At 36.6% G+C, this 14717-nt stretch overlaps 1 protein-coding gene across 2 annotated transcripts in view; it reads right to left on the reverse strand.

Moving 5' to 3' along the window:
- Nucleotides 1-667: 667 nt before the first annotated feature.
- The window catches only part of LOC103127616 (disintegrin and metalloproteinase domain-containing protein 29-like), a 47026-nt gene continuing 32976 nt past the window's right edge, over nt 668-14717 (reverse strand). Inside the window, exons 1-2 of one of the 2 annotated variants that reach the window (XM_060186429.1) lie at nt 3669-3831; nt 668-3222 (exon numbers count right to left, since the gene is read on the reverse strand). In XM_060186429.1, coding sequence (XP_060042412.1) covers nt 911-3070 — 2160 coding nt within the window. In that variant the 5' untranslated portion in view covers nt 3071-3222; nt 3669-3831 and the 3' untranslated portion in view covers nt 668-910. Of the gene's footprint in view, nt 3223-3668; nt 3832-14717 lie in introns of those variants that run through there. The other variant, XM_060186430.1, reaches the window with a different exon arrangement.

Genomic DNA, 14717 nt, shown 5'->3' on the forward strand with positions numbered 1-14717 from the left:
TTCATTAGCTTTTGTCTTCCATATTTCACATATGAGTGAGAACATCCTGTGGTTGCTCTTCACCTCTTTACTACTTCACTTATCATAATCACTTCAAGTTCTAGTCACTTGGTTCCAAATGATACAATTTGGTCTTTATGATTGGAGAGTAGTATTTCACTTATGTCTAAGTTCAAATCAAGCCCTTCAAGTGGTAAGGGGAAAATGTAAAGTTCAATACCAGAAAAATTATAGTGCCTTCTATGTGAGGCTCTTGTGTTCTCCTTAATATAAGACAGAAACTGTATCAGTTCAGTTTAGCCACAATAAGAAAACCACACCACCGAGATAAACATGAGTTACTCTCAAGATATATCCATTACTCACTAGATTGGAGATCAAATAGAAAGGATGAACGTCACTGGAAACTGTGTCTCTTATCTAGGTACATTGGTCTCAAACAGTGACAAACAGTGACTGGAACCCTGGATATTTGACTGTAGACTCAAAGACCTCGGAGTTAAATCTCCGTGGCAATATACTTGTTAACTGTGCCAGTTTGTAAAATGGGCAGTGCTCTTGGGCTGTCAACTTAGGAAGGTACCAAAATTACATATGTATTATACATACATATACATGCACATACATACACACATATATACATGTCCATGCAAATGATGAACCAATATATGTTACATATGTGTTTATTTTTATTTATATGTATTTATTTACTATTTTATATGCTGTTGCCAGTATAGAAAAAGCAATACATGAGGAACTTTCTTTAGAGATTGGTTTTATATTTTATAATGCTGTGTTTTTGATGTCTTCTGTTAGATGAAGTCAGAACATTGTACTTTTCTTCCATAGAACATTTTACTAGAGCTGAATTTCTTCTTTATTATATTAAATTAGTGCATGCTGTTCTTTCTTATCTATGTAATCGCACATAAGTTAAAATGGCCATACAAAGAAAGAAAAAAATAACATGAATTATCAGTATTATTAATACAGCATTAACATAACCATGTTTCTTATCCACAGCTCTTCTCAGAATAGGAGGATGTGGGCCACTGTCGATACTGCCTCCATTGCCTGGTAGCTGGCAGTTGGGTGGGTCCCAACCAGTGTTGCAATGACAGTGTTGCCTATTGTTGCAGACTCCACTCATATTGCAGTAGACAGGTGAGCAGATACTGTCAAAACTTGACACATGGATACATTTCCTTTCAATGCAGATGTGCTCCACCCCACACTCTGTACCATCTTCCACATCACCAATATCCGGAATGGTCATCCCCACATGGTAATCAGTGCCCCAGCAAGTGATGTCATTGAACTGAGTCCAATGCACAGTACTGTGATCTTTCAGATGTGGAATTTTTGTGACATTTTCACATTGAAGTCTTCCACACAGGGTATCAGAGATAGAACATTGTATATACCGATAGTCACGAAATCCACAGTGACCAAAACGGTCACCTTGGATGTTTATTTCCATATAGCATCTGAGATCTGCACTCCTGGACCCATTGCCAAAAATTTTCCTGCACTGTTCATCACGATTATTGCATTTCTTCTCATAGCAGTAACTGCCACCTGTGCATGGCGTTCCATCCTGCACATACATGTCTTCTGGACAATGATAGGATATCCCATCGCACCACTCTGGGAGGTCACATTCATTTTCCTGTTTTCTGCACTCTGTGCCTGATGGTAAGAACTGGCAGCCTTTGCAACAAAGCCCAGAAGCACAAACAGCATCAGGTGTCAGAGTGCAATTTGACTGACAACATGGATTTTCTTCACATAACTTTAAGGAGCCACAGTCACACTCCTCTTCATCCTCAATCAGGCTATTCCCACAGCGTGGGTACTTGGGGATCTTATCTGGTTGTGATGGACTGTGCAAACACTTCAATTCTGCAATGAGATGATTCCAAAACCTGATATAACTACAGTTGCTGAATCTGGTTGCTAATGCTTTGCTTGGATTCATTATGCAATGTCCTTTTCCACATGTGCATGTGTCATTATCATGTCCCATGCCTAGACTGTGACCAAGCTCATGTGAGACAGTAAAAGCAAATTCTTGCAGTTTGTCATTGACAAAATTCTCAACTCCACAATTACTATAACTATGGCACACCCCTGCTACATAGGCTAAGGCACTGGTGCCAGACAATACTTGCTTTATGAAAAGGTGTGCAACATGATGTGGCAAGCGGAAAGTAAAACTGCTTTTCTTCCATTTGCAAAATTCCGACAAGAGCATGATCATATTATTTGCATGAAGATGATTTTCGTCAGTCCAGATTTCAATTCCAATTAAAATTATCTCTATATCCAGTGATTTTAGAAAGAAATCTATTCCGTTCATAACAATACATATATCAATGTATACATTTGAGGCATTGCTCTCACTATGAAGATACCGGTTGTGATCCACCACCACTGCCAGTTCTAAATACCGCTTTTCAGACCACCAGCCTTCATACCCACTCTGCATCAAAGTGGAATTTACTCTTTTCAGGGACTTTAGTTGTTGTTCTATTTCTTCATCTGTCAACCCACATCTCATGGATGGGGAAATATCCTCAGTGTCCATCCTATATATCAGATGTTCAAATGTGTTAGGACGATTCTGGGGTTTGATTTCATAAGTAATATCATGTATCTGGAACATTCCTCTAAAACCACCAAAACAGCTACTCAGGGCCACAAGGGACTCTGGGTCTCCCTCCACATATCCATTGTAGAAGCAACCATGCTGGACAAAGGGCTCGTCCTCGAGGAGAGCACCCTGGTCTGTGTAGGTGAACACTGGCATATTTCTAGCCAGCAAATGCTTGTTGACTTTCATGTGGAAGATGTGTGTCTTGCCTCCAAAATGCAAACTGTAAGAGATCCAGCCTGGGGGCCTCATGCTTTCATAAGTACCTGTTATCCTCAAGGGTGTCACCACTTCTGGGAGACCTTGATATCTGGAGTACACAAGTTGGCACTGCCATCCACAATGGAACAGAAAGACCCTCAGCCAGAGCATTAGGGGTGTGTAATTCACATGAACTAGGACTTTAGCCACAGCCATTATGGAGCCAGTGTTTGGAACGATTGGTGACAGCAATAGAGGTTAGGGCAGGAAGCATCACTCTTCTGTCTCCTCTGTGAGAAGGCTGTGTGCAGTGTTGACTTTGAATGATCTTCCTCTGGGTGTAGTGTCAGACCAGCAAAATGGCTACCCTAAAAATAATACAAAGAAAAAAAAAGGCAGAGACTGGAGTGTGATTATGAAAGATCCAAGGCATAAGAGGAAGCCAAAGTAATTTGATAAATAGAATTATCATTTGGCTTAAGACATGAATGATTGTACTTCATTTCATTTAGTCTGAAATCATGTTGAAATAGAGTGATACTATGAGTGTGACAATAAATGACAAGTTGACATTTATTGAACAGAGATGAAGGGCACTTATGTTATGTTGCACTCTTATTATTTAAATATATTAGCATGTATGAGCATTTCCACAGCCAATATATATATATATATTCTCACCAGGATTAGTGCATGCACAATGTATGCACAAGTCCTGGATGCCATTTGTTTCCGTATTTCTTTCTTGCTCATCACTTGTTTCTTTTTAAAAATAAAAATGGAGAGAAGTGGGTATGGGGGTGGGCAGAGATACTTGCAACACTGTTTCACTTCTTGTGAATGGACCTCCTGTAGGTGCAACCTGGGAGCTTGAGTGTGGGTCTTTGTGTTTGGCCATACATGCACTCTTACCAGATATGCCAATGCCTGTGCCCAAAACAGTCTGGTCTTGATGGAATGGTAATAATTGGTCCTGCTTAGAGGATGGTCTCTTGGTCTATATATAACTATGTGGTAAAAATAATAGTTTTCCTTTTAATTTTTGAAAGATTAATTACATATTTCCATTAGTAGTAAGGGATAAAACTATATACATATAACACAATTTTCCCATTTTTATAAAATAATCTTCTAAAAATTATAACATCCTAATTACCTTCTGAAATCATTTTAACTTGTGGTATTGCAATAGTAAGGTAGCAGTTTATTTTTATAAGTTTTTTTTTTCCCTTGTGGAGTTAGGCCTCTGTATGTACACATTTCAATTTTAGCAGGCAATTTTTTTCCCTGTTTTTCATTGAGAGGTATGTAGCTAGATAAGATAAGATAGAAAGAGAAAATGTGCAAGTTTCCTCCAGTGGCATAGGAAATTGCTCCTCTTAGACCCTGGATTCAATTCTACTTAAATCTTTTTTTTTTTGCTTTTCTCCATATTGTTTCATCACTTTTCTTTGTGATTATTTTCTAGTCAATGATGGTATATTTTTTTCCTCAAGAGTGACAACAATATCTGCTTATTTATATTATCAAAAAGCATGTCATCCTATTCAATCTACTTAACCATCAATTTCCATTAACCCAACAATTTCCATTCTCAGAATCCCAGTAGGACAAACAGACCTGACATCTGCTGATGCTGAACTTGGATTACCAAACCCACTTCCAAATAATTAAACTGGTAATCATCTCATTCAATCATTCTTAGTCTTACACCAACTGCTGAACCAATCCTGTGCAAATTTGAAAGACTGACCATCAGATTTAACTATTAATGTTTATACAAAAATAATTTTATTCACAAAGTTTTTCTATAATGTTTATTTTACAAAACTAAATATACTAGTAATAAAATAAGGTTATTTCAGTTCTAGAACTTATTTACAGCAAAATTTATCCGTTGACCCATTGTCACTACCTATATCATATCACCTTGACTGTTTTCTTACATAGAAAACATAAACCACAACTTTTAAACTACATCAAAATCTTATTTTCAAATAACCAAGTCCATGAAGGAATCAATTTAATTTTAATTTGATAGTTTTGGAAAAACTTAACTTTTTTTTTTTTCACAACAAAAAACATAACAGAAGAAACACCAAAACACTTCTCAGCTCTTACATATGGTAATGCCTAGTACCAAATCTGGGCCCAACAAATCCAGTTTCCGAACACTGAGGTATCTCATTAAAACTCAACTTATTCCCACTCAATTTTTTTTTGTCTCAAGTTTAAAACAAATTAGAATGATCTTTTATTCTTGCTTTCAAAACTGCCTTATCAAACTTTCAAAAAAAATCTGTGAAAATAAAAGGGTATCCTTAGAGGAATAAAAATATTTAGAAATATTGAGTAGCTTGATGCTTTATCTGAAATGATTAACTCATAAAGACATTTATTGCAGCCATTTTACTTTTCTTTTGTCCCACATTATTTCTAAACTCTCAGTCTATACATTTCCTCAACATGACATAGAACAATTAGCTATTTTAAAATCTATTATTTTTAAGTTAACACTTAATTTTGAAATTCAGCAGTGATAGTTTAATTACAAAGCCAGAAATTTTTTTTATGATGAGTATATTTAATATTCTCATATGATCCCTCTGCTTTGGTGTTGCAGATAATTGGTAGAGGTCTTGTTTTAAGCTGATTTTTGGTAGTATCTAATGATTTACTAGCATGAAGTTGAGTTGATGAAATGCCAAGTTTCCAAAAGAAGAAAGTACTGTCAATAAATTTTGTTTTGAGAAAAATATTTCTATATTGTGGGTATAGTCTTAGCATACTGATCTGCTCTCCAAGTATCTTCTGATATGTACATTATTAATTACTTGTAGCTATTGTGATGGAAAGAAATTATTTGTAAATCATGTAATGTGGTTGAGAAATATTAATTGATATAAATAAATCCTTCAGAATTCATTTCTGGAATCAAAGCTTGTAAACAACTAATAGGAAAATGAACTTCAAGTATATGTGAACTAGACTTCACTTGTCCTTATAACACTATTTTGTGCAATGAATGCAGGGACACACCTCCTGAGAGAATATACCATTTTCATTCATGATGTGACATAGTATGAGTACCTACAAAACTTCAAAGGAGACTGTCAGATACTATTTTTTTACATTTTTTTCATCTTCTGACAATTTCATCAAATTTATAAATCTCTGTACCCTAGTAACGACTCCCCTCTTTATGCTTATAACCTAGTTTACTATTTTTCAATCTATAAGAAGCAATCCATTTAAAATATAATTTTTCAGCTCTCAAGTAAATTAGCATGGGGTTAGACACAATGAAGATTACAGACCCTCAAGATCTGAAAAACTGACAGTTGTGTTTTGTTTGTGTTTGTTCATGTGTACACTAGTACACCTGTTTTTCCCATATAGAGAGATTAGTTCTTAAATCACTTACCAGCAGAAGTATGAATCCTTCTCATGGTATTTTCTCACTATAACCCTGTCATAGAGAGTTCATACAACCAGTGTCTATGAATAAAGATGTTGACATTTTTACATAATAAAAAAAAAACTAGCTCCTTTTCCTTTCATCTCTCATCTTATTATGATCTAGTTTAACTTCTTAGCAACAAGACTTAACAATTCTATAGACCATGGCAACTGGCTAGTGGTTCTCCTAACTCTGACTTCACTGCCTTCATAAAACTATATCATTCTACCCATTCATAAAATAAATTATAACTTTACCTGTAGTACTGTGTATTCCATAATTACGGTATAAATACTTTGGTTTCAGCACTGCCAATACAATCATAGTTTTGTTTTGTTTTTTGTCATCGACATTGAATGGTAGTGTAGACCACATGAAATTTTTCATATTACATGGAGAGATTTACCATTATTTAAACTGATTTTCTGGAAAACCATAATTAGTGGACAGGAACGTGGTATTGATAGAGCAAGGAACCTGAATGGAGAGGATCCTGGTTTGATCCTTGGTGCTACACATACCAGTCTGGGGTTCTCTGGATTCTCACTCTTGCTCTCTCTCTCACTTACTATAGGAAACTCTATCGCATATGAAATAAACAAATAAAATAAACATTAAAATTGAATCCATTCTCAGTAATTATACATTAATTTATTTAATGAAATTTATCTATATTGAGCTATATAGCACATTTGATTTACATATGCTTAAGGTCCTTAACAAGGATGTTACATATATTATGAAATGATTACCACAAAAATTGAGTTAATATCCAACATCTATTTAAATCCATAAAATTAATTTAATTTTCCTTATAATGGTAACTCTTAGGATCTCCTCTATAATTTTTATATAACCTTCTTCCAGATTGTGACAAAACTCTATGCCTTACATTCTTAGTAGTTACAATAAAAATGCAAGTTTATGTAAGCAGATCCTTTGCTTTTTTTACTAAAAAAAAAAAAGTTTCAAGTTACCATGATTAACTACCCTGGTTGAGGCTCCCTGTCCCCACCTGAAGGGAGGAAACTTCAAATAGGTGAAGCTGTTTTTCAGGTGTCTCTCTTTGTCTCACCCTTTCTTTTCTTTTCTTTTCTTTTCTTTTCTTTTCTTTTCTTTTCTTTTCTTTTTATTTAAGAAAGGATAAATTAACAAAACCATAGGGTAGGGGGGTACAACTCCACACAATTCCCACCACCCAATCTCCATATCCCATCACCTCCCCTGATAGTTTTCCCATTCTCTATCCCTCTGGGAGAATCGACCCAGGGTCATTGTGGGTTGTAGAAGGTGGAAGGTCTGGCTTCTGTAATTGCTTCCCTGCTGAACATGGGCGTTGACTGGTCAGTCCATACTACCAGTCTGCCTCTCTTTTTCCCTAGTAAGGTGTGTCTCTGGGGAAACTGAGCTCCAGGACACATTGGTGGGGTCTTCAGTCCAGGGAAGCCTGGCTGGCATCCTGATGACATCTGGAACCTGGTGATGCAAACTCTAGTGTACTTCTGCTTTCAGGTATATATTTTGCACTAGTTTATGGATACGTGTGAAGATATGCTCTCTCTCACAGAAACTGGTGTATATCTAGGTTTTGGGACTTTGTCAGAAAGTGAGCCACCTGAGATGGAATTAGAGTATACTATGAAAGGAAAGGTCTCACCTGAGTAATGAAGCTGAAGGGTTGTCATTCCACACGTGAAGTCTCTGGACACAGTCTGAAGTGAAGCATGTTGAGGTGGCAATCGTGTTGATTAGGTTGTGATCGGCAGATGCAATATTATTTGATATGGATTGGGAGAGGCATACGGGAAAGTGGGCCCTATCCAAGGGTTCCAGGACTGGGGGAAGTGGAGGCTCTGTAGTAGAGATGTGAGGTTTCTGCTTTCTTAGGGTTCCAAAAGACAATCGATAGTTAATGTTATCATCACATTATTTGGTAATTGGGTTAACTTTGAAAAGTCCTTTTGTTATGGTTTGCTATACAGTACCCAGTATCTTGTATATAGCTGTGCTATTGGTTGCTTCTGATCTACTTGGTTTAGGGTTTTGAAAGAGTCCGCATATCAAATACACAGCCTATATATTAAAAAGCTTCAGTTTGTGTTTTAAAAACTTTGAGACATACAATTAATTTTCCCCCTCTCATATTAGTTAACTAGTGATTTATATGACTAAATTTACTAAGAGTATACATAAACACCATTCCCACCACCGAAAGACTGAAGAAGACATCCAGAAATCACTCCCCTTCACTGTTTCAGCAAAATCAATAAAATACCTAGGAATAAAGTTGACCAAAGAAGTGAAAGACTTGTATAATGAAAACTATGGGTCGCTACTCAAGGAAATAGAAACTGATACCAAGAAATGGAAAGATATCCCATGCTCATGGATTGGAAGAATAAATATCATAAAAATGAATATTCTTCCCAGAGCCATATTCAAATTTAATAAAATACCCATCAAAGTTCCACCAAGCTTCTTTAAGAGAATAGAACAAACACTACAATCATTTATCTGGAACCTGAAAACACCTAGAATTGCCAAAAACATCTTAAGGAAAAGAAACAGAAATGGAGGCATCACACTCCCAGACCTTAAACTATAAAGCCATCATCATCAAAACAGCATGGTACTGGAACAAAAATAGGCACACAGAACAGTGGAACAGAATTGAAAGCCCAGAAGTAAATCCCCACACCTATGGACATCGAATCTTTGATAAGGGGGCCCAAAGGATTAAATGGAAGAAGGAGGCTCTCTTCAATAAATGGTGCTGGGAAAACTGGGTTGTAACTTCCAGAAGAATTAAATTGAACCACTTTATCTCACCAGAAACAAATATCAACTCCAAATGGATCTAGGACCTGGATGTCAGACCAGAAACAATCAAATACTTAGAGGAAAACATTGGTAAAACACTTTCCCACCTACACCTCAAGGACATCTTTGATGAATCAAACCCAATTGCAAGGAAGACTAACGTGGAAACAAACCAATCGGACTACATCAAATTGAAAAGCTTCTGCACATCCAAAGAAACTATTAAACAAACAAAGAGACCCCTCACAGAATGGGAGAACATCTTCATATGCTATATATCAGACAAGAAACTAATTACCAAAATATATAAAGAGCTCAGCAAACTTAGCACCAAAAAAGCAAATGACCCCATCCAAAAATGGGCAGAGGATATGAACAAAACATTCACCTCAGAGGAGATCCAAAAGGCTAAAAAACATATGGAAAACTGCTCTAGGTCACTGATTGTCAGAGAAATGCAAATTAAGACAACACTAAGATACCACCTCACTCCTGTAAGAATGGCATACATCAAAAAGGACAGCAGCAACAAATGCTGGAGAGGTTGTGGGGACAGAGGAACTCTTTTACATTGCTGGTGGGAATGTAAATTGGTACAGTCTCTGTGGAGAGCAGTCTGGAAAACTCTCACAGGGCTAGACATGGACCTTCCATATGACCCAGTAATTCCTCTCCTGGGGTTATACCCCAAGGACTCCATAACACCCAACCAAAAAGTGGTGTGTATTCCTATGTTCATAGCAGCACAATTCATAATGTCTCACCCTTTCTACCTTTTGTTTTCCTCTCTAAATTTCCTCTGCCTCTATTTAAAAAATGTAAGGAAAGGATAAAGAGAATGAGAGAGAAAAAGAAAGAAAGGAAGGAAGGTAGAAGAGGAAGAGAGAAAGGAAAAGGAAAAAAAGAGAAAAAATGGCTGTAAGAACTAGTGCATTTATCATTTTGGAATCAAGCCCTAGCAATAACTTTAGTGTTTTCTAAAAAAAAGAAAGAAAAAAAAGATAAATGAAACTGAAAATAAGAAATATAGAATAAAAGAAAGTAGTAGAAGTAAGAAAAAATTAAGATAGGGCTTGCAAAATAGCTCACTTGGATAGTGATACTGTTTTCTCATACCCACAGCCCAGGTTCCATCCAGACCCCCAGCACACTGAAGGAAGCTTCAGTGATGTAGTATCTTTATAAATCTGTCTCTCAGTTTCTACCTGAAAAAAAAAATCAGAACAAAGCAATGAAGCCCTGACAAAGAACATCAAAATAAAGAAAAAATAATAAAATAGACTAAGAGGTACAGAAGAAAAAAGTCTCAACTCTGAGCATCTTTACCAGATACCTGGGTTCTAAATAAGATTAGCTGAAAAGCACAGCTACACCACATGTTACCAGTAAAGTAAAAGTTTTTTTTCCAGCATTTAATAGCCACTTAACTGCCAGAAAAATATGAAACAAAAGAAACATGCCACTAGAAGAGCACTTTGAGTTGACACTACAGTGGCAGCTTGAGAGGGGCCTGTTGATTGTTTCTGCAGTTGTAGTCACCATGCAAAGTTGTATTCTGGGTCTGAGATGGGCCTGCTGAGTTCATAGGTATATGCTTGTATTAGAATCCCAGGAAATTTCCAGGATATATTGTAGAAAACTAAAGTGACTAGATTCTAGCACTCCTATCTGCTACAGCATATCGTTTACCTATTGTTGTTGTCCTTGCTGCTGTTTTTTTTTGTTTGTTTGTTTGTCTGTTTGTTTGTTTCAAGAATTAAACCCAGGGCCACAGGTGCAAAAATGCATTGCATTCCTGTACTTACTTATGGAATATATGCAAAAGAAAGTAAAAAAAAATATGTCATTCCTAGTAGTGCAAAAATACATAGGATTACATTTAACCAAATAAGTGAAACATTGGTACAGCAAAAATAAGACATAATTGAAAGTAATTCTAGAAGACAGTCATCAATAGAAAGGTAATCTGTGTTCGTGAATCAGATTAATTAATGTAGTTAAACTACCCTTTGGATCATAACAATTGTATACAGTTAATATAACTTCTGTCAGCATTTCAGCTGCAGTATTTACAGAAACAGAAAATGCAAACTTAAAGTTTTCATGGAACTACAAAAGACCCCAATATCCAAAGAAATTCTGGGAAGGAAAAAAGAAAGTTGACATCTCAAAAATCCTAAATCCAAACTATCTTACAAAACTTAAAATCAAATCAACTTTGTTACAGTTTTGATTATTAACATCAATGTAATATCACTGAGGGTAGCTACAAACTTTCTGCTCTCTTCAAAATGTACTGTGGAATACTGAAAATTTGACTCCTTGTCCTCTACAAATCTTGTTCATTACATTCACCTGTGCTCCCTGTATAGTTGCTCAGACTCACCTGACATGCTGCTCTCTGAAGTCCTTGAATTCTTGAGATTTTATGCTTCTGAGGAAGATCCACTCTACCCACAGTAGTTTCTCTTGTGAACCCATCAGTGTGCCATACTTTATATCCCTACTTAATTTTACATAGTCTTTAATTAGTATTTGCTTATCTTTGTAGGTTATAAGCTCCAGGAAAGAACATGGTTTATTATTTTTGTTCACAACTATTCATAGTGACTGTATAATACTTGGTACAAATCCAATGCTCAATAAAAGTTTTTCTAATCCAAGGAATGAATGGACATCATTAGCTGACAAGAAAGTAGGATGCTATTTGTAAAGTTTTCTCTCGCCATAGGATCAATCTGAGAAAGCAATTATGACTGAACTGTTTCAAAATCCTATTTTCCTCAAACATTTGCTCACTCAATTAACCTGCAGCCAGTGACTAATTGATACTGGGACACTGAGCTGGAATAATAAATATCATTCCTACTGCCTCATGAAATTTACTCAGTGGTAAAATTCATTTTCTAGAAATACCTGTGTAGATAGATCCATTCTATGCTCTGTACAAAAAATGGATCCTTCCTTAACTTCCATATGTACATATTCAACTTTCTTCTTCTTAACACTTTTCTTTCAGAGAATGATTTTGAAAGAGCAACTCACATAGAGTCTCCACCGCAGACTTGACTTCAGGATCTTGATATAAAGTGTATTAAACTATAGAGTATAAAATATTTTCTTATTTGAAGAAGTAAATGATTATATATATATGTGTATATATATATATATATATATTCTGAGCCATATATATATAGATATATATATATATGGCTCAGAATGTCTGCTCTATAGGTGTGACCATCTAACTACCAGTGGAAGCAGGAGTTTTGATTTGGATTGAAATATCATTAGGAATTTCTCATGAAAACCATAAATACAATGTCTGCTACTCTGTAATAATTCTTCTTTTTTAAATTTCTAAAATGAAAATATAGACAAGACCATAGAATAAGGGGGGTGCAATTCCACAAAATGCCTACTACCAGAGCTCTCCATATTCTATCTCCTCTCTTGAAAGCTTCCCTATTCTTTAGCCCACTGGGAGTATGAACTCAGGGTCATTATGAGGTGCAGAAGATGAAAGGTCTGGCTTCTGTAATTGCTTCTCTGCTGGACATTTTCATTTGTAGGTCCATCCATACTCCTACCCTATCTCCATCTTTCCCTAGTAGGGCAGGGCTTTGGAGAGGTGGGGTTCCAGGACACATTGCTGAGGTAGTCTTCCCAGGGAAGTCAGATTGGCATCGTGGTAGCTTCTGCAACTTGGTGGCTGAAAAAGCATTAATATATATAACAGAACAAATTGTTTAGCAATCAGGAACTGAAAGGCAAGAATATAGCAATGAGATTTGTGGGTCTCCATTTTGGAAAAACCTAGTAAGTCTATTTGAAGTATATTCCAAGTGGCCCATGACTAAACTAATTTTTACCTGATCCTGACAGCTAACATGTAGCTGGACCAAAGGTATGGTCTAGGGAGATAGCATCAGAGTTGGAAATAGGGCTAGAAAGCTGTATTAGGGAAGAGAATAGCTCCCAAATATGAGAAAGGTATATAAATATTGCTAACTGTAAGCCCCATCAATTTGATCAGGGACCTGTATTCATTGCAGAAGCCTGTGTAACTTCTGCATCCTTGTAGGTCTGATCTTGCAATGTGTGGTCATGGTTTAGAATATTCTAGGCTGCACTAATTTCAGGACCCATCTTCCTCAAGTGGTAGAGTATGTTGGCCCAGCCTCCCTTCGAAGAATGGCAACCCCTGCCTTTGTTGATACATATTGAGGGCAAGGTCTTATAGGAGCCCACAAAGGGGTACACTATGTTGTTCCTGATGGAGATGACCAGTGACAGTGAAGAGAGGAATCTATTAGAAGTCTAGGCCCATAATGTCTGTGTGGGAATCCCAGGATTCCCTGACTAGGGACCCAGGTGATGGGATAGCCTGGTAGTAACCAAAAGAGCCGTTAGTAAAGTATTCTGGTCTCTTGCCCTTATCTAGCTTGTATAGTCCTTACTTTGTCTAACAAGATTAGCCTTGGAGTGAATGAGACAAGTGGAATAGGAAGTAGTTGAGGAAGGTATCTAGGTCTAAGTAGAAGCTATTTTTTAAATTTTCATTATTGGGGGATTAATGGTTTATAGTCAATAGTAAAATATAGTAGTTTGTACATATAACATTTCCACATAATACAACCCCCACTAGGTCCTCCTCTGCCATTGTGTTCCAGGACCTGAACCCTTTCCCCCACCTGAGTCTTTTAATTTGGTGCAATACACAAACTCCAGTCCAAGTTCTGTCAAGTGTATTCCTTTCTGATCTTGTTTTTCAACTTCTATGAATGAGACCATTCCATATTCATCTTTTTGCCTAGTAGGAGCTATTTGATTAAGTACTTTATGTTGTCTTTTTTAGGTCTTTCTACTTACTTGCTGCACTTATTGCAAACTATTGTGCACTTTTACTTTAAAGTATATATATATATTTCCTCCTATGTTCATAGCAGCACAATTCATAATAGCTAAAACCTGGAAGCAACCCAGGTGCCCAACAACAAATGAGTGGCTGAGAAAGCTGTGGTATATATACACAATGGAATACTATGCAGCTATCAAGAACAATGAACCCACCTTCTCTGACCCATCTTGGACAGAGCTAGAAGGAATTATGTTAAGTGAGCTGAATCAGAAAGATAAAGATGAGTATGGGATGATCCCACTCATCAACAGAAGTTGAGTAAGAAGATCTGAAAGGGAAACTAAAAGCAGGACCTGACCAAATTGTAAGTAGGGAACGAAAGTAAAAACCCTGTGGTGAGGGGTAGACATGCAGCTTCCTGGGCCAGTGGGGGGTGGGAGTGGGTGGGAGGGATGGTTCACAGTCTTTTGGTGGTGGGAATGGTGTTTATGTACACTCCTAGTAAAATGTAGTCATATAAATCACTAGTTAATTAATATGAGAGGGGAAAAATCAATTGTATGTCTCGAAGTTTTAAAACACAAAAAAGCTTTTTAATATATAGGCTGTGTATTTGATATGCGGACTCTCTCAAAAGCCTAGACCAAGTAGATCAGAAGCAACCAATAGCACAGCTATATACAAGATACCGGGTACTGTATAGCAAACCATAACAAAAGGAC

Source organism: Erinaceus europaeus, chromosome 2 (genome assembly GCF_950295315.1).
Source record: "Erinaceus europaeus chromosome 2, mEriEur2.1, whole genome shotgun sequence".
Classification (NCBI taxonomy): Eukaryota; Metazoa; Chordata; class Mammalia; order Eulipotyphla; family Erinaceidae; genus Erinaceus; species Erinaceus europaeus.